This window comes from Pseudorca crassidens, chromosome 13 (assembly GCF_039906515.1).
Source record: "Pseudorca crassidens isolate mPseCra1 chromosome 13, mPseCra1.hap1, whole genome shotgun sequence".
In the NCBI taxonomy this organism is placed as follows: Eukaryota; Metazoa; Chordata; class Mammalia; order Artiodactyla; family Delphinidae; genus Pseudorca; species Pseudorca crassidens.
This window is the reverse complement of record NC_090308.1, coordinates 36297170-36323057: the sequence shown is the minus strand read 5'-3', so window position 1 is coordinate 36323057 and position 25888 is coordinate 36297170. Positions and strand designations below refer to the sequence as shown.

At 37.3% G+C, this 25888-nt stretch overlaps 1 protein-coding gene across 2 annotated transcripts in view; it reads left to right on the top strand.

Annotated features, from left to right (window-relative positions):
• RNF217 (ring finger protein 217) overlaps positions 1 to 14076 on the top strand; it is a 127907-nt gene extending 113831 nt beyond the window's left edge. Inside the window, exons 4-6 of one of the 2 annotated variants that reach the window (XM_067702198.1) lie at positions 6869 to 7070; positions 11755 to 11826; positions 13218 to 14076. In XM_067702198.1, coding sequence (XP_067558299.1) covers positions 6869 to 7070; positions 11755 to 11826; positions 13218 to 13291 — 348 coding nt within the window. In that variant the 3' untranslated portion in view covers positions 13292 to 14076. The remainder of the gene's footprint in view (positions 1 to 6868; positions 7071 to 11754; positions 11827 to 13217) is intronic. The other variant, XM_067702199.1, reaches the window with a different exon arrangement.
• Positions 14077 to 25888: the final 11812 nt, after the last annotated feature.

The window sequence follows — 25888 nt, the reverse complement described above, 5'->3', positions numbered from 1 at the left end:
ATCGATATGTATGTTCCTATTCCCATTTTCTTAATTGTTTTGGGGTTATTATTGTAGGTCTTTTCCTTCACTTGTGTTTCTTGCCTAGAGAAGTTCCTTTAGCAGTTGCTGTAAAGCTGGTTTGGTGGTGCTGAACTCTCTCAGCTTTTGCTTGTCTGTAAAGGTTTTAATTTCTCCATCAACTCTGAATGAGATCCTTGCTGGGTAGAGTAATCTTGGTTGCAGGTTTTTCTCCTTCATTCACTTTAAATATGTCCTGCCAGTCCCTTCTGGCTTGCAGAGTTTCTGCTGAAAGATCAGCTGTTAACCTTATGGGGATTCCCTTGTGTGTTATTTGTTGTTTTTCCCTTGCTGCTTTTAATATGCTTTCTTTGTATTTAATTTTTGACAGTTTGATTAATATGTGTCTTGGCGTATTTCTCCTTGGATTTATCCTGTATGGGATTCTCTGTGCTTTCTGGACTTGATTAACTATTTCTGTTCCCATATTAGAGAAGTTTTCAACTATAAACTCTTCAAATATTTTCTCAGTCCCTTTCTTTTTCTCTTCTTCTTCTGGAACCCCTATAATTCGAATGTTGGTGCATTTAATGTTGCCCCAGAGGTCTCTGAGACTGTCCTCAGTTCTCTTCATTCTTTTCTTTATTCTGCTCTGCAGTAGTTATTTCCACTATTTTATCTTCCAGGTCACTTATCCGTTCTGCTGCCTCAGTCATTCTGCTATTGATCCCATCTAGTGTATTTTTAATTTCATTTATTGTGTTGTTCATCATTGCTTGTTTCATCTTTAGTTCTTCTAGGTCCTTGTTAAATGTTTCTTGCATTTTGTCTATTCTATTTCCAAGGTTTTGGATCAACTTTACTATCATTATTCTGAATTCTTTTTCAGGTAGACTGCCTATTTCCTCCTCATTTGTTAGGTCTGATGGGTTTTTATCTTGCTCCTTCATTTGCTGTGTGTTTTTCTGTCTTCTCATTTTGCTTACCTTACTGTGTTTGGGGTCTCCTTTTTGTAGGCTGCAAGTTCGTAGTTCCTGTTTTTGGTGTCTGTCCCCAGTGGCTCAGGTTGGTTCAGTGGGCTGTGTAGGCTTCCTGGTGGAGGGGACTAGTGCCTGTGTTCTGGTGGATGAGGCTGGATCTTGTCTTTCTGATGGGCAGGTCCACGTCTGGTGGTGTGTTTTGGGGTGTCTGTGGACTTATTATGATTTTAGGCAGCCTCTCTGCTAATGGGTGGGGTTGTGTTCCTGTCTTGCTAGTTGTTTGGCATAGGGTGTCCAGCACTGTAGCTTGCTGGTCGTTGAGTGAAGCTGCGTGCTGGTGTTGAGATGGAGATCTCTGGGAGATTTTCGCCGTTTGATATTATGTGGAGCTGGGAGGTCTCTTGTGGACCAGTGTCCTGAAGTTGGCTCTCCCACCTCAGAGGCACAGCACTGACTCCTGGCTGCAGCACCAAGAGCCTTTCATCCACACGGCTCCTTAATTTGGGATGATTGGTTGTCTATTCATGTATTACACAGATGCAGGGTACATCAAGTTGATTGTGGAACTTTAATCCACTGCTTCTGAGGCTGCTGGGAGAGATTTCCCTTTCTCTTCTTTATTCTCACAGCTCCCAGGGGCTCAGCTTTGGATTTGGCCCCGCCTCTGCATGTAGGTCGCCGGAGGGCGTCTGTTCTTCACTCAGACAGGATGGGGTTAAAGGAGCCGCTGATTCAAGGGCTCTGGCTCACTCAGGCCGGGGGGAGGGAGAGGCACAGAGTGCGGGGCGAGCCTGCGGTGGCAGAGGCCGACTGACGTTGCACCAGCCTGAGGCGCGCCATGCGTTCTCCCGGGCAAGTTGTCCCTGGATCACGGGACCCTGGCAGTGGCGGGCTGCACAGGCTCCCTGGAAGGGGGGTGTGGATAGTGACCTGTGCTCGCACACAGGCTTCTTGGTGGCGGCAGCAGCAGCCTTAGTGTCTCATGCCTGTCTCTGGGGTCCGCGCTGTTAGCCGCGGCTCACGCCCATCTCTGGAGCTCCTTTAAGCAGCGCTCTTAATCCCCTCTCCTCACGCACCAGGAAACAAAGAGGGAAGAAAAAGTCTCTTGCATCTTCGGCAGGTCCAGACTTTTCCCCGGACTCCCTCCCGGCTAGCCACGGTGCACTAACCCCCTGTAGGCTGTGTTCACGCCGCCAACCCCAGTCCTCTCCCTGCGCTCCGACTGAAGCCGGAGCCTCAGCTCCCAGCCTCGCCTGCCCCGGCGGGTGAGCAGACGAGCCTCTCGAGCCTCTCGGGCTGGTGAGTGCTGGTCGGCACCGATCCTCTGGGCGGGAATCTCCCTGCTTTGCCCTCCGCACCCCTGTTGCTGCGCTCTCCTCCGCGGTTCCGAAGCTTCCCCCCTCCGCCACCCGCAGTCTCCGCCTTCGAAGGGGCCTAGTGTGTGGAAACCTTTCCTCCTTCACAGCTCCCTCCCACTGGTGTAGGTCCCGTCCCTATTCTTTTGTCTCTGTTTATTCTTTTTTCTTTTGCCCTACCCAGGTACGTGGAGGGTTCCTTGCCTTTTGGGAGGTCTGAGGTCTTCTGCCAGCGTTCAGTAGGTGCTCCGTAGGAGTTGTTCCACGCGTAGATGTATTTCTGGTGTATCTGTGGGGAGGAAGGTGATCTCCGCGTCTTACTCTTCCGCCATCTTCCCCCTAAATGGTCTAGTTCTATTTTTTAAGATAATTTGTGGGCATTTTATTAAACTAAATGTAAACAACTTGCAGAGGGCAGATACATATATTGATTACTCTCTTATTACAGGTGTTGATATGTACGATAAAGAATGTCATAGGCCCAAAAACGATCCGTGCTGACATTTCTTTCTACTACTATGTGGACTTAATATCAATCTCATATTAAAGAAATATCTGGCATATCCTGAACATTTTATCTCATGGCTCGTAAATGTAGAGCTATGTAAGCGACATTTAGGGCTTAAATATTCAACTCCTTACATATCAGCCATCCTTATTTGGTATAGATGGAGAGAAGAAACCCTGTTAGTGATAACAAATCAGATGATGTTTGTGGCTTATGGGTAGTCAGTTTAATGGGTTAGAGATATCTCATTTGTCTTACTCTGTCTCCATCCCTTAAGTAAGAACAGAATTTTGTTGTTGTTGCGGCACGCGGGCCTCTCACTGTTGTGGCCTCTCCCGTTGCGGAGCACAGGCTCCGGACGCACAGGCTCAGCAGCCATGGCTCACGGGCCCAGCCGCTCCGCGGCATGTGGGATCTTCCCGGACCGGGGCACGAACCCACGTCCCCTGCATCGGCAGGCGGACTCTCAACCACTGTGCCACCAGGGAAGCCCAAGAACAGAATTTTGATGCTGAATTATAGCCACTTGGGTGATTGGTATGTTTTTTAGCAGAGCTAATCTGATGAATGTTTTGAAGCTATAATTTAAAAAACGTTTAAAACTTCACTGAGAAATAAAATGGACTTTACATAAATGTAATTTAAACCTACTTTTTAAGGCTCTATGTTTTAAAAACAAAAATGGCATTGTCAAAGTGTGACCTTTAAAGATATATTCAGGGAAGTCGTTTATCATATGAAATTTATTAGCCTCTGGGTGTTAGGAGTTCAAAATTACAACTTGCTTCTTAGCAAATGTGAAAAGTAATGTCTTCTGTTACAAGTTAACTTGCATTATGTCAGTTCATTTCTCTTTTAGCATGAAGTTATAAAATATTCATACATAATCAATATATATTTACAATAGTATTAAAGGAAGCACTGTGTACTTGATAGTTGGAAATTATGAAACCATTTTCATGATTAAATCATCGCCATTATGTGAGTAAAATATTCAAATTAATCTATAGAACTATATAATCCTGCAACGTACAAGGTTCCTGTATTGTCAGAACTTAGAATTTATCACTTCTTGTGCAGAAATATGTTTGGACTAACAGTATATTAGTTGCCTGCTGTGTTTCAAATATTATTTTAGAAATGAGGAAAGACTGTTAAAAGAGGCTAAAAATTGCAGTCTTCACTATTTAAATGAAATAATAAGTATACCATGTAAAAATTTTAGAACACAATGAAACAATATTACAAGCAGATATAAAATGACAGTAAAAATGATATGTGAAATTTTGAGGCAAATGAACTGTCAGTGACAAGTTTAACTTATTAGAGCAAGTTTCTTGTCAGAAAAATTTTTGACATTATTTTAAAGAATGTGAACAGGCCCAGAGAGCAGCTAAAACAAGCAGAAAGACTCGAATATGTCTCGTACAGAAGGGCAGACATGACTACTCTGTCAGTTAGCAAAGAATACAATTGACCCTCTGGTTTTATCTTAACGTTTATAATAAGAGGCTGCTTAGCATAATAAAGAAACAGACAAGAATCAAAATACTTTCTCCATTCATTCAAGCAGATTACTTTTCTGAGCTCTGGTTATGAATAAGCATGCCAGTCTCATGGTGTGGTCATGAGGCTTAAAGGCGCTAAGCTAGGTACAGTGCTTGGCATTTAGTAGGCTCTAAACAAATATTAGTCCTTTTCCCTTTACAGGTCACATACAACACTATGCTATGTGGCCAGGAAATCTGTTAAGCTTTAATTACCTCCATATTAAGAGCAATTACAGTATACAGTCAAAAAGTTGAGCATATGATTAAGTAGCCTTTATTTTGGGTGCTCAGCTGCTGTCTCTGAACACGTTTTCTCCTAGTGCTCAGGTAGTTTAAAGGATGAGAAATAGTTCAAAGTTTCAGTAGGGCCTTAGCCTACCTCATTCCTTAATGCCATCTGCTGTGCTAAATGGACGTGGTCATAGGAATTGTTCTTCAGAATCATTCATAGAAACAGGTGCAATGGGGAGACTAAGGGAGAAATTACCAGGAAGCTAAAGAACTCAAGCTGCAGAGACCTTCACCTGCTCAGGTCTCCTTAGGCCTTGTATCTAATTTGCATTTGTAATGTACATGCTTCTCCTTTAAGAGGGCCCCCCAATTAGATAACCTTCAGGCCCAACAAAACCTGGGTCGACTCTCACTGGACTGTCAGGTAAAAGAATTCAACGTAATTGAAAAAGATGAGGTGGCCAATAGCAGAAAAAACAAATTTTGCTTCTACTGACCAAATGTTGATTGGTAGTTACCCTTAACCACAGATGCTTATATGCCCTTAACCACAAGCTAGCCCTCACCTATCCAGGAAGGTACTCTAGTCTAGCATCAGCCTAAGAATCACCCAATTGAAGAAGTGAGAAAGGAGATCACCTGGCAATCAGGGAGTGTCAGTTGCATTGCCCTGGTATTTAGTTTCTCACATTTTTAGGTGGGTGAAGGGGAAGGGATAGATGGAACCAGTATTATACTGATCTGACTCAATGTGTGCCCCCAAAATGTTTCAGTCACTGTATGTATATTATCACATTTTTATTCTCATGTAAGTAATATCATCTAAATTGTAGCTTGGGAGATAAGAAGTAACCTCCGTACTTACCTGTAACTTGACAGCAACAACAGAGGGAGGTGCTTAGTTGCACAGGTAGCATTGTATACACAGTCCTGTACGAGCATTTGCAAATGAAATTAGAGCTGGAAACTAAAATGGTACTGCAAATACACTTACACCTGCTATCATTTCTTTCTACAACAGGATTTCTTTTCCTTGACATTTATTTACAAAAATTTTACATAATCCTTTCTTTTAAGGAATCCTCTTCATCTCTTCTTATTCCCCAAGCCACCTCGTTCTTGCTGATCATAGCATCAACAAAACATACCTTCACAGCATTTTTTAAATTTGAATTTTATTAATTTTTTTATACAGCAGGTTCTTATTAGTTATCTATTTTATACATATTAGTGTATATATGTCCATCCCAATCTCCCAATTCATGCGCCCACCACAACCAACCACCCCCCCCCCCGGCTTTCCCCCCTTGGTGTCCATACGTTTGTTCTCTACATCTGTGTCTCTATTTCTGCCTTGCAAACTGGTTCACCTGTACCATTTTTTATAGATTCCACATATATGCATTAATATATGATATTTGTTTTTCTCTTTCTGACTTACTTCACTCTGTATGACAGTCTCTAGGTCCATCCATGTCTCTACAAATGACCCAATTTTGTTCCTTTTTTATGGCTGAGTAATATTCCATTTTGTATATGTACCACAAGTTCTTTATCCATTCGTCTGTCAATGGGCATTTAGGTTGCTTCCATGACCTGGCTGTCGTAAATAGTGCTGCAATGAACATTGGGGTGCATGTGTCTTTTTGAATTATGGTTTTCTCTGGGTATATGCCCAGGAGTGGGATTGCTGGGTCGTATGGTAGTTCTATTTTTAGTTTTTTAAGGAACCTCCATACTGTTCTCCATAGTGGCTGTATCAATTTACATTCCCACCAACAGTGCAGGAGGGTTCCCTTTTCTCCACACCCTCTCCAGAATTTGTTGTTTGTAGATTTTCTGATCATGCCCATTCTAACCGGTGTGAGGTGATACCTCCTTGTAGTTTTGATTTGCATTTCTCACCTTCACAGCATTTTAAATTGCCTCCTAATCATTGAGTTCGATGCATGTCTGGAAAGATAAGTGAGTTTTCTTTGGGATGTGTTTGTTTATATCTGTATTATTCAAAATAAGTCAACAGCTTGAGCACCTGAAATGTTATTGAGCTTTACACATGTTTAAAATGTTTGATACAAAGGTGGCCTGGGAGAGCATGATAATAAGCAAACTTACAGCCTCAGGAATGCTTTGTAAGGCTTTTATTTTGGTGAAACTAGTAACTGTTATTCCATACATTTGCCAGATTCTACTTTATAAAAAATTTAGTAACCTTTTTTTTCTTTCACTCTTTCGCTGGTACAGATCCACATCCAGAGAACGGAAGGGTGTGACCATATGACCTGTTCACAATGTAACACTAATTTTTGTTATCGATGTGGGGAGAGATACCGCCAGCTCCGTTTCTTTGGAGACCACACATCAAACCTCAGTATATTTGGATGCAAATACCGCTACCTCCCAGAGAGACCTCATCTAAGGAGACTAGTGCGAGGGTCAGTCTGTGGTGAGTGTCTGACGTGACTTATACAATCTTCCCCAGGAAGGAAGCAGTGGTGATGATAGAACTTAGGAATGTAATAGAATAGCCATGACAAATCTCAGCACCTGCCAGGTATTCTAGTAGAGCCTTTAGCTCAAAATAGGAGGAAGAATGTTTTCTCTCCTTTTGAGTTTAAAATAAAAAACTTGTTTGTTAGCAGGGCACTGCTTACATGAGCAAGCAGATTTTGTTCAAAAAACAAATAATTTATTACACTGCAGAAATATGAAGTCATTAGTCTTCTGTAAGCCACTTACCTATTGTAAGCCACTTGATGAAAGGGGACAATGTCACATTTCTTTTGTAGTGACAGTACCTAGCAGTGGGTCTTAGGCATATCCTCTATTCATCCATGGAAGACAAACAGTGCAATTTTAAAAATCCCTATGTTTCAGAGTCTTGTAATGGAGTTGCATTGTACCTATATAGTTGATAAGCCATTGTATATATTTGTATGTATTTTCTCTTGTATTAGTAGTTAATATTAATAGCTAACAGTTAATTAAATGAGCATCAAATGCCCTCATTGCATACAAACCCAAGTTTAAATATCCAAGTGCAATGCTTTTATGGATTGAATTTTTTACCCCTTTCTTCGTCCTCAACAACACACAGTCTCATATACAAATATGCAAAGATAAACACGGATTCCTGCTCTGGCCTAGTGTCACCACCTCTGAGTGATGCAGTGTTCTTCTGGCCTAATAGTTCTTCCAATGGCTCCCTACTCCTCTGGAATATACCTACTGTGAGATTTCTTTCTTTTTCATCATGCAGAACTCCATTATTTCTTTCTCTGGCAGTCTTTCTCATGTATACACAATACTTTTTAACATTGTCTACGTTTCTTGCTTTCTACTTACTTGTGCCTGGTTACTTTGTGAGCCTATCTTTATATCACTCTTTAGCCCTCCATCACTTCATTACTATTGTAAACCGCTGTCCTCGCTAGAATCATGTCAGGCTAATCAGAACAAAGCTGATGGTAATAATATACTTCTGTCAGGTAAACAATAGAGCATATATTTTAAATTTCATTTTATCATGGGGAAACCAGTGCCATCATTTTCTAAAATCTTATATGATATCTATAAAAACACCCTTACTGAGCTTTAATTAAACATAATTTCCCACAACCAACAGCATTCAATATAGTCAAGATTGGTTTTAATGATTTTCAGTGCTTTTCTGTTTAGTTGCTTATAACGGTATATATTATATTTATATAACCAATATATACTTACTAGTTAAACAGACTTTAGAGGGATAGCTAGGGAATCTAACCACTATTTATAACAATATTACCATGAGAAAACTAACTGCAAAATTAAGTTTTGAGCTGTAACCTATTTGTAAGTCAGTCTGTACATACAGAAAGCAACCTAAAAACCAAAATCCTTACATTTCCTGCACTGTTAGTCCTTTCCTTTCCTACTTCAATGCCATTTTGTGGCAGAGTGTTTCCTTTCATTTTTGTTTTAAATAACCTTTGATTTGACCATGCTTTTTTTTTTCCTTTTCGTTTTTCTGTTTAGTCATTCTTAAATAAGGAAAGTCATTTCCTGCCCTATTTGTTCAATAATATTTTGGGTGCATTCTCTTTGAGTCCTTTCACCATTTGCCTAGATGCCACTAGAATTCTCTTTCCAGGTCATAAAATAGAGTCAAGATATTTAACAGACTGTAGAATGGACAGCCCATAAACATTGTCAGCAGGGAAGTGTTTTCTTTGTACAGTCTTCTCTGTTTTTATTTTTAATTTTATGGTCAGCTTTCTATAAATGGTTTTCTTTTGGGCCCATTTTCTTTTCTGTGTATGTGTGTGTACTCGTGTGTGTCAGGATGAACCTGACAAAGGAGGGAGCAGCTGGCCCTATGATAAGCTCTCCCTCCTACACATATTTTTGCACCTCCAGCACAGCCGCCTCGAACTGCTGTTGGACCATCACTCCAAGTATAGCAGGGAAATGTGGACTTTTTTCCTGTGGACAAACAAGGAAAAAATACAATAATTCATGTTACCCATTACATTTTACAAAATCAGACAGAATGATTTTATAAGCAATGTTTTTAAATAAAAAGAGCAATTTAATTTCAAACATCTCATCCCTACAAAAGGTAGGAAAAGGTGTTACTCTGTAAGTCCCAAGGTTACCTTCTCCCTGCCATGGAAGAGAGTAGATGGATGACAGCAAAGCCCTCCTGCCCTCCATCCTTGCATGATGGAACCCAGTTTGCTCCTCAGTTTGGGACCACAGCCTGCAGATGTCCTTGGACAGAGACAGAGAAAGGGCCTGCCCTCCTCTCACAGCTGGAGGTTGGAAAACAAGGATGGTCATGTGACCATCTGCGCAGCCATAGATCAGAGGTTCTTCCTCTAGAGAATAGGGGAGAACAGCGATTTGAGGGTAATTAGCAGCCTCTGACATGCAGGTATCTCCCTGGTAGGGAGTAGGTAGGTTATTCAGTGAATGGTGTTGGGAATAAAAGTGACAGAAAGAATGCTTTGTTCTCATATAATTCCATACAAATATTGAAAATATTACATTAAAACATATAATAATAAAGAACATACAGGTCCTTAACTGATTTCTAGTTGGCAAATAATTTATATGAACAAAAGCAATGGAGGCCCCCCCTCCAAAAATAAATATCACATTTTTCAAAAAGAAAAGAAAAAAAAAAAAGAAAAGAAGTCTGGAACCAGAATTGAAGAAATACAGATAGCCAATAAACATGTTTTAAAAGATTCAGTGTTATTAGTAGTCAGAGAAATGTAAAAAATGAAATTTTTTTCTGGATATTGATTAGCAAATATTTTGTCGAGTTAATACTCTATGCTGGACATCCATACTCTATTGAACGAACTGGAAATTTTGTGCAATTCTTTTACAAAGAAATTTGATAATAATGTGAAGGATATTTTAAAACATGATAAAACATCTAGGTTGACAATGGTTTACTTGCAAGTATAATTTTAAATAGCAGAAAAGGGAACAAAAAATAAATACTAAAATATTTAAATAAGCTAGAATATATGGATATAATAGAATACTATTTCAGCTATTGAGAATGGTATTTTAAAAGAATTATTATTGAGCTAGGAATTAGAGAATCTGTGCTTAAATGTCCTCAAGACAGTTTCAAAGGTAGACTTAACGTGTACTGAACATTGATTGCATGATTGTAATAAGTTTATTACTTCCAAAAGAGAAAGAGCACATATCTGGTTATTTGAGTTCTGTGATATTTGCAAATAAAAAAAAAATAGTGCTGTTACTTTGCAGTCATGTTTCATCACTATTATGAAAATATATTGATAATTACTTAAAAAGGAAACATGAATGAGCTCACTGAGCTACGTGTGTAGGAAAAAAACCAGATTCTTTTACAATATGCCAATCAATATAGTATAAACTCAAGTGTAGCTTTAAGAATGTACAAAATGTAATTGTTCAATGTGATTTAGTATTACTTGATTGATTCTGTCATTGGTGAAAAATGTAAGTAAACCCCATGGTTAGACGTTGTGTCAATTGAATGGCAGTTTTTTCAAAATTAGATATTAAAAACTGTATTTTTTAATCTGTGTTTTTTCTGTGGTTCCAAAGCCCCTTTCTTAAGAATAAAGAAGTTAATATTTTTCTGACAAATTTCCAACAGATGGCTGCATTATGTTTCTGTTTTTTAATGTAATTGGTTATTCCAAATTACTGTCCTTATTTATAGAATGGTGTTGCTAATTTATTTTCAACAGCTAAGGGAGTCTACTGCAAAGTCCCTCCATTCCTTCCTCTTCTCTTGTTGTGTTTGGGTTGTACAGCTATTGCTGTCACATGTCTTAAGATCAAGATTACTATGTAATGACAAGATATTAACTACTAGCCTCTATTTTTGTGCTAGTGCCTTTTAACGCTAGTAGGATTCCAGTTGTGAATTCTGTGCTATAACTAGAGTTTATTGTAATCACTGCTCAGTTATTCATTTAGAAAAAAAAGTGCTGGTTGATGCCATTTGGCATCCTTATAAGTGCTTCCTTTCTAAGTTTGTTAAAATGATTCATTTGAAAAACCTTCAATATATTGTATGTTTATTGGGAATTTTTTCTAACAATGGTATTGAAACATCCCATTTGTAATTCAGTGTATTAGGTGTTCATATAGTTAGTTTATTTTGGACCCAGGAAATAAATAAATCACATTTTCAGATGTGGACTTGGGCACAGCCCTCTGTAGCACCTACTAGCTCTCCATTTTGTGAGCTAATTAGATTTCCTCCTGCCAGCTCAGAATGTCACTCCTTTCTTAATCTTTCAGAATTTAAAAAATTTAAAATGGAAGAGATCTAAAGGAAAAACACAAAGATGAATGGTCCTGGTGGAATAAAGTGAACCAGTAGTTTTGGTGTTTTCTTGCTTGTAAAGGATGATTTATGTGATGTATGACACGTGTGCCCAGGACTTGAGTGAAGTTACTGAACTTACATATGTGTATTTGTTCTACACCTGATACATTTCCTTAGAGAAATATTGCCTTAATTTTAATGAATCCTTAAAAAATAACATACATTGTGATATTAAAAAGCATTGCTGAAATTGTTTTTAGTTTTAGTTTAAGACTCTCTAAATGGTTTGCCTTTTGTTTTCCAGCTGGAAAATTATTCATTGCACCTCTAATTCTGGTCTTGGGATTAGCACTAGGGGCCATAGCAGTTGTAATCGGTAAGAAATACTTAATGTATCTGAGATGAGAATTCTCTGAGTGCCACAGAGAGCATATGAGTGTAAATGTAATAGTGAGTCAGTGTTAAGTGTAGATGGTACCTGTTCCATGCTTGCTCGAAATAAGCAATCAGCACATGATTTATAGATTCAGAGGAGCGTGTTTCGTACAGGGTGTATTTGTGTGACACTTTCTCAGTCCATGAACACTTTGATTCATGTTTCTTATAAAGCATTATTAGTCCCCTTTTAATACAAAAGTTAATGTAACTAGTATCTTAGCAAAAGATTCCAGTAGACGAGAACCCAGATTTTCCAATTCTGAGTTCAGGTTGGAACATTGAAGAAAAGAGGCTCTGTTACACCTTTGGGTCTTCGGTTAGTTCTAGTAAAAGGGTTCCCTGGGTCAAAAAGATGCTTTTGATGTGGATAGGAACACGTACCCAGCATATACTTGAGCACTAACAAATAGAAAATGTATCAGTGATAAATATAGTTTTATTCATACAAGTATATTAAAATATGTACTTTCCAGCAATGGTTCTCAGACTCTGGAGTGCTTTATAAGAACCTTGAGGGTTGGTTAAAAAACAGGTTCCTGGTTCCTACTCACAGTTTCTGATTCAGCGTAGGGGCCTAGTTCTAAAAAGTTAGGTGATGCTGATGCAGGCGGTCCAAGGATCCCACTTTGAGAACCATTGCTGTAGAGGATTTAAAATTAAACACTAGAGCTAAAGGCTGCTGTGATGATTGTTCCACATAGTAGATGGGATTTCTCTTTTTTCCTAAGTAAATTGATTTTTATATGTAAAGTTCTGTTTAGCAAGTAATTTGCATGTGCAGGACAGATAGAATTATAAGGTAACTAACATTTAAGTTCTTACAGTGAATGAGGCTTTATGAAGTAAATACTATTATTATCTGCATTTTACAGTTGAGGAAATTAAGGCTTTCCTAGGACCTCACAAGTGGTAGAACTGGGAATCAAAGCTGACATTTGCTCCACTGCCCATTTTCTTAAGTAACATGCTATATGGCCTGAAACCGAAGCATGAATATCAGTGTGCAAGTGATATGACTAGGGATAATAAAGAAGATTTAAGTTTTGATATTTTGATAAAAAACATTCATATCCAAACTGGTGTCACAGACTTCATTAAAAGGGGGAGAAGGAGCTGAAGAAAAATAATAAAGAATGAAATCTTGAAGAACTAAGTACATTTCATAGCATAGGTATCTTCCCTCTTTTCATTTTCATGTATTACTAAATAATGATTATTTATAAATAGCTTGCAAAATAAAAATTTGAAAATAGAAAATTTTCAAATCTATGATACTAAAAGCCTGTCCTCTTAATTAGCTTTAATCTTTTTTTTTTTTTTAATCCCCAGGTTTATTTGTATTTCCTATCTATTGCCTTTGTAAAAAACAGAGAAAACGATCACGGACAGGAATGCACTGGTAAATGCAGATGATTTCATCTGACTACGCTGGTCCGGGTAGGAGCTACACAGAATTATACACCTGTCTGAGGGTCACTTCTTGAAAACTACCAAGAGGACCCTTTTGCCATCTCTTCTCCTGTGTTCTGTGCAGGCCACAATGCCTCTAGCTCCGGTGCATTCCCGACATGGTATCCTGTCCTTTCCTTATACAGATTGCTGCTTTTACAAAATGGTCACTTTCATAGACTATAAACATCTATATCATAACTCTGATCTTCTTAATGGTTCTTGGAAGAAAGTATTTTAATTAGAACCAGTTATCCTCAGAACTGTCTGAGCATGCATCTCCTGAGCATTGCTTGGACCGTCTTTGTACCTGAATCTCCCTCCATGCCCTCTTCTGAGACTTGGTGTGAATAACTGAAGGTCCCACCTGTACCAACAAGCAAGGCCACTTTTCAGAAGATGAAGGCTCACCATATGCACCAATTTTCATCCGTGACCCAAGCAGTATAATTCCTTCATCCTTCAGATGCTATAATTGTTAAAAATCTCAATGCCCAAAAGGGAACTAATGAAACTAAACGAATGAGAAGAATCATAGTTACTGAAGTGTATATGTGTAGGGGTGTGAATGTGTGTGTATATACATATCTATATTAAAACTAGGTCCAATACCTTGTACTTGTCAAGTTCCATGCCTACACTATTTTTCCACATTTTCATAGACATATTTAAAAATGATTGTTCCTTTGTGGGCATAATTTGGTAATGTACTGAATTAAAGTCAACGTACACAACAGGCTATTTTGATGTTGACCATTTCTATTTCTTTCTCTTTCTCTTTCTCTCTCTCTCTCTCTCTCTCTCACACACACACACACACACACACACACACACACACAGAAATTTGTGCAGTGTCACCTCAAGGATTATCAAACTTTATAAACTGATAAAACTAATAGGCTGCTTCTAGGAAATTCTCAAGACCTGAACGTTCTGTCTTCTTTTTCAGATTTCTTATATGTTGGCATACTTGCTTCACTCTATAATTAATTTAAATAAGTGTGCTGTAGAGAGAACTGCTGAGGCCTTTAAACATATCCCTATTCTGCTAATTTTTTAACCAACTTGTGATTACAATAATTATGCTTTAGGTTAAACATATGATATTGTTTAAAACCCCACCCTCTCACCTCTCCTTTCCCTCTCTCTCTCTTTTACTCCTCAAGTTTTTCATAAAAACAAATACTGTTTTTGAAGGATTTTTCTTATGTTTATTGCTCAAATGCATAATAATGTGTTGGTATCTTCTTATGGAGGGGTGATTTAAAACAAAACTTTTTGTGTTCCTGGGTTTATCTAAAATATAAACTGCTTTTGGAGAAGGAAACAAAAAAAAAATGAAAAAAAATATTTTCAGGATGTTTTACCAAGCTGAGAAATCTTTAAAAATAAGAAAAGGACAAGTAACTAAACTGTGTTTTTTTTTGTTTTCATCACGAATGTTCATCAGCAGAAGGGAATTAAAGACCTCTAAGAAGCTTAAAGTTTCCACTTGTCTCCAGATCCTTAACATTAGCTATTGGCGTAGATGTAGCATTTATTCTTCAACAACCTTTTCTGAATTGAAATAGATTATGTGATAAAACATGCATTAACATGGATAGTTTGTCTTGTTGGGCTCCAGAGTATAAGAACATTTATCATTCTTATTTGATCTGGAAGGTCTGTAATAGTGAAGTTTGCTTTCATGGATAACAAGCCAGCACTTCCATCCTTTTCTGAGTAACGCTCAGAAAAGCTATACTTTGGACTAGTCTATTTCCAGTTAGAGGAGGGTGTGCCATTTATGGCCTGGAATAGCATATTTCTGAAGCATAACATGATACAAGAAGAATCTAGTTTCACAAATTCCTCTTTCCATTCATCCAACCATCTATCCATCCAACAAATATTTATTGAGTGCCTATTCTACTTGCTCTAGTATTAAAACTGAGAGAATGGGAATTTCTAGCCCTAAATCCGTGTAATTCTGTTATAAAAGTGCTTAATTTATGTAAATTGCCCTTTCCTAGACTTGGGTGTTAGTTTGACAATGTGTGAATATGATTAATTCTAAATCTAGTGGATGTGTTTATGTATGTGTATGTATATATACTTAGACATATACATAGCTGTATATGAATACATATATACCATCTAGCTAAATAATATACTCTCTGGTCCTGGATAATCTATTTTCTTAGGTTATTGTATCTGTTGTCTTTGGCCTACTCAGGGATTTTTATTCCTTTCTTTGAATAATTTATCTTTTGGAGATATTTTTATATTATTTGGAAATGTTCCAATTTTCCACTTACAGAGCGGCGTTTGTTATCAGTGAAGGCTCTTTCATCAGCACTCACGATAGTGTGCACAGTGCTCACAGGATTTTCATTTTTCTATTGCATAGATTTAAAAAAATTAACATGTGCATTTTTCGCTTTCAAAGTTGGTATATATCAGGCCTTTCCCTGCTAGTGACTTAAAATAGTTATTTGTGAATTTTTTTGCTAAGTATCGTTAAGATCTTAAAAAGGGAGAAGAAAAATAAAAGATCATTTATATGTTAGTGCTAACTTGAAGGTAAAACAATCGCACCTTTTGGGGTAAATTCTAAAAACGACTTTAACAAAAGCAGCATGCGTGTAAGATGAATATCTTTTTATCCAAGGCTTGTCATTTTTTGATATGTTTTCATTGTAAATTTAATATATGCTCCTTTTAAAAAAATCAAACTATATTGAATTATAAAATACAACTTCCTCTGCTTTTCCCCACCCCTTATTTTCTAGGGGTAACCACTGTTAATAATTTGGTATGTGTCTTTCCAGATACTATCTATAAATATACAAATAAGTATGCGTGTGTGTGTGTGTATCTGTGTGTGTATTCATTTTGTATAAATAGAATAATAATATGCTTACTGTCCTGTGACTATTTTTCATTTTACTATGAATTGGTAGACATCTTTCCATAAGAGTTTAAATAGATGTACCTCATTCTTTTGTCAATTACTACATATTCCATTGTGGGGCTATACTTTATTTAATCAGTCTCCTATTGAATGAACATCAAGTTTGTTTTCACTTCTCTATTACAAAGCATTAGTGAAGATGCTTTACATATATTTTTGTCACTGTGTGAACATTTTCATAAGTTTTTAAATTCGGTTTTTATATTAGTAATAAAATTTTAATGCACTTTCAATGAATGAGATCATAGAGATAATATACTTAAGGCCCTTTTCTTGGAGAAAGACTTGTGTAAAAGTGCATCATTTTTAAAGAAAAGCATCTTTTGCAGGATAATTCCCCCCCCCCATGCTTGATTAGCCAAATAAATATCTTGCCAACACTTAGAAAAGAAAATTCACCTTATTCCAATAAAAATAAAATGCAATGAGATGTCTATAAGATAATGTGCGAAAGATGCATTGACATTTGGATTGCCTAGTTTTAAAACTTGAGGGATTTACATGAAATAGCCAAAGTGATCATGTTTGTCACGGTTTTTAAAACACTCTCCATGTTCATGCATGTTGCTCCACAGAGGAACTTAATTATGCCGTTGTGAAAAGTAGGAAGCAACATGTTGGTAATTATGAATGACCACATTCTCCACAGAAAAATAATTTTGACTGTATGTGAGGTTTGGTGGTTTGTTGGGTTGCTCATAAACTTGGAATAACATGAAACCTTTATTTTACAATGAATCCCAGCATTTCCCTAAGAACTTCTGTATGTGAAGTTAAGAAAAGAGGGGTCAAACCTTTTGGCACAAACAACATTCTGTTGCCACCAACCTTGATTTTCTGATAAGTGCTATTGTATCCTAAAGGTAGAACAGACTGGAAAACAATCAAAGATAAATTAAACACTGGTCGGGTTACAACCTGGTACCTTTAATTGTACTTTCCTTGCTGTGATATCAGGGTTCAGTGGTGCCTGTCAGGAAATTCCCTGTCTTGTGTCACCCACCATCTCTTGAGTCCCAAGGCCACAGGTAGTCTTTATCTTTCAATCCTATCACCCAAATACATGGCCCGTGGATCCCCTAAAGGACCTTCAAAATACTCTTCCAGTCCCCAAACAATGCAACCTCATTTTTCTACACTCCTTTGAGATTCTAACCAGCTCCTCTACACTGGAAAAGAGGAGGAGAGAAAGGAGTGGGTTAAAAACTCACTCAGGCACGTGCAAAGCACTAGCATTCCTTCCAAACCTTTGTCAGATTGAGTACACGTGCCGCCAGATGGATCTGCTTTCTCCCGTGTTAAACAATGCAGTTGTTTTTAACACTAGACTTTTATGAGCTCTGTTAAATTCATAATTATAAAAAGTTAGTGGCCTGAATAATATCCATTGGTAACTTCACTAAGTACCAAAATAAAAATTCATGGCAAACACCATTTTATATGTGAATTTTATATGCAGACTGCATGTATGCCTTAATGTGAGTCTTCCCATTGGATCGTATGCTTAACCTTTCATATTTGTGGCTGAAATCTATCCCAACTATTGAAAGTAATCTTTCCTGTGGTCAACTTTATTGTTTTGTGTTAATGCTTAGTATAAATATAGCCTTAAGATCCAATAATGCACTTTAAAATACTTGTGCCATTTAAGCAATTTGACAGAGTTGAGGAAACTAATTGCAGTATTTTGATGGAGACACAGTAGAATAACAGTATTAGCAAATATACGTCACCTCTTTAAATTTGGCGGGGGGGGGGCAGGGAGGGGGGTGGGTGGAATCAAGCTGAAAATTTAAAACAAGTAAAACATACCTGGAAAAGATGTAGCCAAGTTTCTGAAATTATAGTAATCCTAGAAATTGGTATTAGGAGCTCAAACGTAGCAAGTAATTAATGCATGTTACCTAATAACCTAGTTGGAATGTTTGTTTAAAATATTAAGTTAGTTTCTACTGAAAGTTTTAGCAGCATTTTTATTTTTCATGAAATCTATAAAAGAAATTCCACTGATTAGTAACATAGTAAATCAAAACTACCATCAACAGCCAGTTTGAGCATATTTTGTTTTTCAAATCATTGTGTTTTAATTATGACATTTTCCTGCTCTGGAAAATAGGTTGCAAGTCCCATTTTAATATGAATATCTATAATTATTACTTTAATAAAACTGAAATAATTTTATAGAGGCATTAAACTATGGTCTGAACAAAATCAAAGTTCCAAATTTGGGGAGTATTCAAGATTGTGAAATGCTACCTTTTCAATGCAAACCTTTATAAGAGAAAGGCATTCCTTTGTAACTCTGGTTTAGAGGATGGAACTAATACTCATTTCATAGCCAACTGTTGAGTGGGGCTTTTATTGTACATCACTGTTCTGAGGCTGGACTGTAGTCATTTTATCGAAATCCAAGAAGCAGAGAGTCACAGAAGTGTGAGACTTGTAATTGTCTATTTGGGGCATTAGCTGAAGTCTTCATATATCACATACCTTACATTTTCTCATACATAGTGCCAATTTTAGCAGCATGTAATTATGCATATTATAAACTATATTCTTTTTTGACTAAAGAAGTGACTTTTGAGAATAACAATATGGACTTAAAAGGCAATAAATTTAAAAGAAAACATAAAAAATTACTACTGCCTTTTTTTTTTGGCCACTTCCTTTTAGCTTATAAAAGAACTTTCATTAGGTATATTTACTTACTGCATTACTTAGATTACACAGACTTATTAGCATAGAAAAATTTTTTTTGTTTTTCAGGTCTATCCCACATTTTTGTCACTCTGTTCCATCATATTAAATGACTTTCTTCCCTGCTTGTGAAGTGATACTCACATACTTCAACATCAAGTTTCTGTTTTCTTTTTAGATTTCCTGGTTATCTTGCTTTTTCCCTCTGCAGTCCCCTTCCCATCTTGACGAAGTGTGGGATAAATTCTCTCACCATTAACTTTTTTGACTCAAATGAAATTCAAACTGAAAGGACTCCAGAATCTGGCCCTGGTAGTAAACATAATATACCTTGGCTTCTTTTATCTGTAAGTTAAAACATCTCAGGAATACTTGGAACACGTCCCTCTTCCTGATAGGAGTTGGAGAACACTGCCCAGCCCTCTGACAAGAAGTAAAATGAATGAGACGTTATTTGAATCAGAGAGCATAGAAATACTCTGAAACCAAGCTTCAGAAATTGTTTCATGATTATTATAAGGTCAATATTGTGTTTGCCTATTAGTTGGACAGAAAGCACGTGTGGACATTGATCCAGTCTGACCCCAGATCGTCCTTGATTCATCCAAAATGACCAGATGTGTGGTTTGGGGGTCTTTGTTTCAACAAAAAGTAGCACAGCTTGGACTTAGGGCTGGATTTATAATATATTGTCGCATTTGTACTTGACTGGATTCTTAGTTCTGGGAATGTTATTAGACTTCCTGATAATCTAAAGTGGGTGGTATTACATGTAACTAATAGCAGCCCTATTCTAGAGAAACCATGCATCATTTGCCAATGTTCAACTTTTTCATTGATATGATTTAGATATAAGCCACACTCAAGATATATTTAGCATAGGTTTATTACATGATATGGAAAAATTCAAAGGATAGTCAAACTTGGGTGTTAAAAATCCCCTCAAATTGCTGAGATGATGTTACTTCAGATTTTTCCTTGTAGCTGGCAGACCACATCGGTCATCAGTTCCCTGTAAAGTTAGGTGTTCATCTCATGCCCCAGCTGGAGAAATCATGTCAATAATCCAGTCAAGTTCTTAAAAATAATACTTTTTCATTAATATATTACTTCCTCTATGTCCAAATATAACTTTATTGTTTCCCTAGAGTAAATACTGTCTAAATATTTGATAGAAATATCTGAATATTTTTCAGTTTAAACAAAATTAGCATGCTTTATGTTCCTTTATAAAGAAAATTCTAGATAAAGTATGACTTTATCAACTGATTACAAACCCTTTCTCTAAGACCTATTTTTTTAACATCTTTATTGCAGTATAATTGCTTTACAATGGTGTGTTAGTTTCTGCTTTATAACAAAGTGAATCAGCTATACATATACATATACATATATCCCCATACCTCCTCCCTCTTGCTTCTCCCTCCCACCCTCCCTATCCCACCCCTCTAGGTGGTCACAAAGCACCGAGCTGATCTCCCTGTGCTATGCCCCTGCTTCCTACTAGGTATCTATTTTACATGTGGTAGTGTATATATGTCCATGCCACTTTCTCACTTTGTCCCAGCTTACCCTTCCCCCTCCCCATGTCCTCATGTCCATTCTCTACGTCTGCATAAGACCTATTTTTTTTATTCCACGTGGCAACAGCTTAATTTTGTTATTTGATCATTTTCATCATAATTTAAATTCTGTAGATGGTCTTGAAAAAGGTGAACCAACCTTATGTTTTGTATGAAACCTAGAACACTAATTGGTATATATATATGATATATATATGTTGCTTATGAAAGAAATTATTAATTTAATAAGTAGTAAATTCCGAGAGAACAGAAATAGTTCTGTGTAGAAGGAACACAAAAACAGTGGCATAAAAATGTTGTTATGTTAACACATTTTAACATAACATAACAACACATTATTTATTAAGAAGCCACAACAGTTAGTTGTTTTGTTTCTATTGTAAACAAAATTGGTTATAAGATATATTCATGAAACAAATTTATTTATATGTATATATATATTGCAAAATTGTGGGCCTATTAAATTACTGTATTCACATTCTCCTTTTACTCAAAGAATGTAAAATGCTAAAAAGAAAAACATTTGGGTGTTTACGCTGTCATTACTGTATATTTAGAAATTGCAGTTCTAAAGAATAATTGTTACCTCCTGTTTGAATTACCAGAATATATCCCATTTTATCAATAATTACATCCTCACAAACAATGGCAAATGAGAAGAATTTCTTAATTTTAAGATGAATGACTTTCACTAGTAGTTTGTACTAGATCTTGTCCATAGTTTCATTACATTACACGTTTTTCGTTTTCTGTAAAACTTGTAGCCATTTTCCAAATAATGTCATACTACTTTTCATATTTATATATGAGCCTGGTTGAAAAGAGATTTTCTTTACATTTTCAATGATATTGAAAGTATTTATATAATTTTACTTTTTAACTTTGTCTACATTTCATTAGTCATACTGTTAACTTTGGTATTCATAAAACTATGTGGAGGAAACCATTATGAATATATTTTAAGAAAGAGGCATGTAGAAATAAAATAAGAAAATAGAAAATATTAATACTCTTTTGTAGAAATTCCTAAAAGAAAACTGGAAAGGAAACAAATTCTTTTGTGATGAAAATGTTGAAAAATCAGGAGTATTTAAGACCTTAATTTCTTACGTTTTTAGAGCAATCTGCTTCTTATCTCCAAATGATTATTTCATGCTGTTGGTTCCATGAATTGTGCTTTTAGCAGAATATATAATTTCCCCCCACCATTTTAGTGTTTATACATTAATCACTTATAAGAAAAGAAGAAATTAGTGAATAAAAGTCAGGGAAACTGGGTTTATTACCATTTTCCAATAGCACTAATGTATAGTCCCTTTAACCTTCCATACGGTGCTTTGTGTGATGAGAATATAAAACATTTATATATGTTCTTAGTGCCTTATTTTTTTCACTTGACTTTATTTCTTATCTAAAGAGCCATATATTTTTTGTGAGTGTTCTTTTGTCCTATTTAAAGTGCTGATGAGACAGTGTATCTCTAGGAATATATATATATATAGGCTGCATTTGCTACTTTCATTCACTGTATTATCTCTAGAACAACAGGTTAGCCAATATATTTTTCTTAAATTCATTGCTCATTTTTAAGCTAAAGTATTTTAAAAAGGATCGTAAACACCATAAATTGAAGCCATTATAATTGAAATGTATTTTTAAACCACCAAAAAGAATGCTGATTATTAAAGTTTAAAACAGGAGTTGAAATGGTTATCAGTCTTTATCTATAGCTCCAATTAGGGCAAAATTACTTTACAAAAAGCATTAAAAATAAAAGAAATTATATGGTACTTCAGGAATTCGGCCAGTTCACTACCAGTTGTCTTTGGTAATATTTCGTCTGTAATCTACTTCCACACAGATGCTGAAGAATGATGGTGTTTGCTAGTTACATAGAGTTATTAACTCACAGTGGGCTTTATCGACATCGAGACATTTTGTACAGTATATTATCTTGCTCTTCTTGGTCTTTGCCTTTTGTGTTATACAAAAAGCTTGTTTTGTTGTCTTCTTTATGTACTATAGTATGCAATTCAACGTTTCCTGATGAATGTATAGTGAATAATTAAAATAAATCATGTGCTTAGAAAAGACAAAGACACAGGTTGTATATGCAAATATGTGTAAATATTTGACAAAGAAAAAAAGAGGAAAAGAATCTTCCTGCCAACAGATATGTCTTGCTGGACAGGACATGGAAATTAACAGATTTTTTTTTTTTTTTTTAAGCAATGAGATTTAAAAATCTATTACCTCAAGAATTTTCAGTGGATATATATCAGTGTAATGATCCTTCTTCGTAAATACAATCTCACTTGCTGCTGGCGGTAAAAGCAACCCAAGTGTCAGATCACACAAATTTTAGGGGCTACCCTAAAATTTAGGGGCTAGTCTTTCAAAAGATTGATACTTTGTGAAATTTTGGAGTCCAATTTTGGACTTTCAGTAACATCCCTATGGCTTTTTGTTGTGGTTGGGCTTCTATTTTTTTTGTTTGTTTGTTTGTTTTTGGTTGATTGTTTTAGAATGGAACGGTAATCTTAATTGTGAGATCAGATCTCATGGAGGGGTGTAAGGACATTCACTCTACTTGGATGCAAACTATGATGGGAATCAACTACTTTGATTGTCACTGTATGAACTGTTGTATGGATTCCTGTGGAGTGCCGTTTACTCGCATGATGTGTGCAAGACATCGTGCAGCGTCATCTAGCAATGCCTAATAAAAGTTTTTAAAAGAGAAGACTCTTGGGGTTTTTTTCCAATAGATTTGGAATTTAAAGAAATTAAAAGATAAAATTTGGCAGTGCCTAAGTTACATGTACATAAGTAAATTTGGAAAGTTATCGAAGTCATTTCTGCGCTAGATTCTAAGAATGGAGAAGCAGGAATGCCTAGAAATTCATGAGTGTGTGTTTTGGAAGGTGGATTGTGTTGTGTTGCTGTGGCATGTTTTGAGGAAAGCGCACAGAACAGTGACGATCAAGAAGCAAATACTGTGAAATTAGGAATTAGGCTTAATTCCTGCATGGGGTGCGATAAAGAAGCAAATACTGTGAAATTAGGAATTAGGCTTAGGGTGGTGACTGCTCTTTAGACAGAGGAGGCTGGACTGGAGTGGGGAAAGTAGAAACCAGTAAACCATTAGAGCTAAATATATATGCCTTCTCTTTAACCTAGCAATTCTTTCCCTAGATCTGTAATCAGGGAAACAAGGGCATTTGTTGACCAAAGGACATGTATAAGGATTCCCATCAAGAGTAAAGTGGATAAGTATACTGGGGTCGATTTATACCATGGAAAACTACAGAGCAACAACAATGAAAAAATAATTCTTAAAAATCTACAGAGCAGTGCACAAAAATATGGTTGAATCTCACAGACCTGTTGAGCAAATGAAGCCAGACACAAAAGGGGATATATTTATATGATGATAAAACTAATCGATGGTGACAGAAGCCACAACACTCGTTACTTTAGAGGTGCGGGTTATTGACTAGGAAGGGATGATAAAAAAATATTGTATCACTTCATGTGGGTGTTAGACAAGGTACTATTAGGAATTTAATATAAAATAACCAGATTATTAGAAATGAAATTTACAATAGGCCAGGTTTTAATCCTCAGATCGCAATTGAAGTAGGTTTGCAAAGAGGTTAAGACCACAGCTGGGTGGCTAGGCTGCTGTATTCAAACCCCAACTCTGCCTCTTGCAGGGTGTGTAACCTTGGCCAAGTCACTTAACCTCTCTGTGGCTCAGTTTTCTCTTCTGTACTGGGGAGGGCAGCACATGCCTCCAAGTGAGCTGTGAGGGTTAACTGAGTTTTAAAAACACGTAAAGCACTTAAAATAGTGCCTTGCTCTTAACAAGCTTTCAATAAACGTTAGCGCTTATTATTGTTAGTGACCGTTTCATTATGGACACATTGGCCCATACAATATGATTCATTGATATCACTCACAAGTACTGGAATATGCTAGCTTGGTATCATTCCTAGACATCGTGTTTTGCCAAAAGGCAAATTATTTTAATGGATAATGCTTGACATGAACCTGTTATGTGTTCATACAGGATCTCTGTTCATCCAGTATGTTCACATGTATTCTTATATAATCCTTACAGCCACCCTGTGGTGTTATATTATCCCCATTTTGTAAGTTTTACAAATGAAACAAAACTAAAAATACCAAAAGTTCAGTGATCTGTATGAAGTCATGCAGCAACGCCTTCATTCAAACTCCAGGCTGTTGCCTGCAAGTAGGTAGTTCCTTCCCCTGGGAAAATTCTGATATCTTTTGGGAAGAAAGAAGGAAAGGAAGAAAGGAAAGAAGGGAGGGAGAGAGAAGAGACGGAAAGAGAAGAGAAAAGAGAGGGCAGGAAGGAAGGGAAGGACGAAAGGGGAAGGGAAGGGAGAGGGAAATACCATTTCACAGTTTCAACATCCTTCTCCCCAATCCGCAACAAAAACAAATTGGGGTTGCCTTTGTCCAAAGCAGAGTGGGCGTCTCCGGCCAGGAGCTTACACTCAGAGACCCGCTCCGCGCATCCTCTCCCAGCGCAGGCCGGGACCAGGTACACCCGGTCCAGTGGGAGGCGCCCCAAGGACCACTACAGTCCTGGGATCCAGGGGTTGCAAAAGCCTTCCTTAGGGGGAGGCGGAGCCAGTGCCCACGAGCATCTTGGTCCCCAGCAAGCCCCGCACAAGGCCGCCGGCTGCCCTGAGCGAGGCAGTCGGACTGGCTGCGGGCGGTGACCGCCTTGCCTCCGGGCGTCTGGCGGGGACACGGGTGGGGCGCTTGCGGCCCGGACGCTGCTCGCCGCCTCCCTCCCCCCGCCAACCTCAGCTGTTGCCCGCTCCTCTGGACAGGGGTTCTGGGAGAAGCGAGTCTCCCTCCGCGAGCACAAGGGGAGGGACAGCGAGGCTGCGACGTCTGTGCGCCAGCAACACATCCCATGCCTGCATGTTTAAAGGAAGAAAGTTGTTTTGTTTGTTTTTTAATTGAGGAGGTGAATTTTTAAATTAAACTAATTTTACGGGGAGGCTAGAAGACAGTTGCCTGCAGTGTTCTGATCGCAGCTTCCATTTGCCAGATCACTTCTCATAAACCTGGCTGATAAAGTTTCTACATCTCATTAAAAACGTTACCCAAAAGAAAAGGAACAGAAGGAGAACGGGATGAAAGGGAGAAGGGAAAGGAAAGAGGAAAGAAAGGGACATTTAAGAAGCTAGAATAGGGAAAAGGAGCCGGAGAAGTGAAATCAAGACAGTTGTAAACCCCATCTGATTTCAGTCCCAAAGGCAATTTTCTTTCCTCTA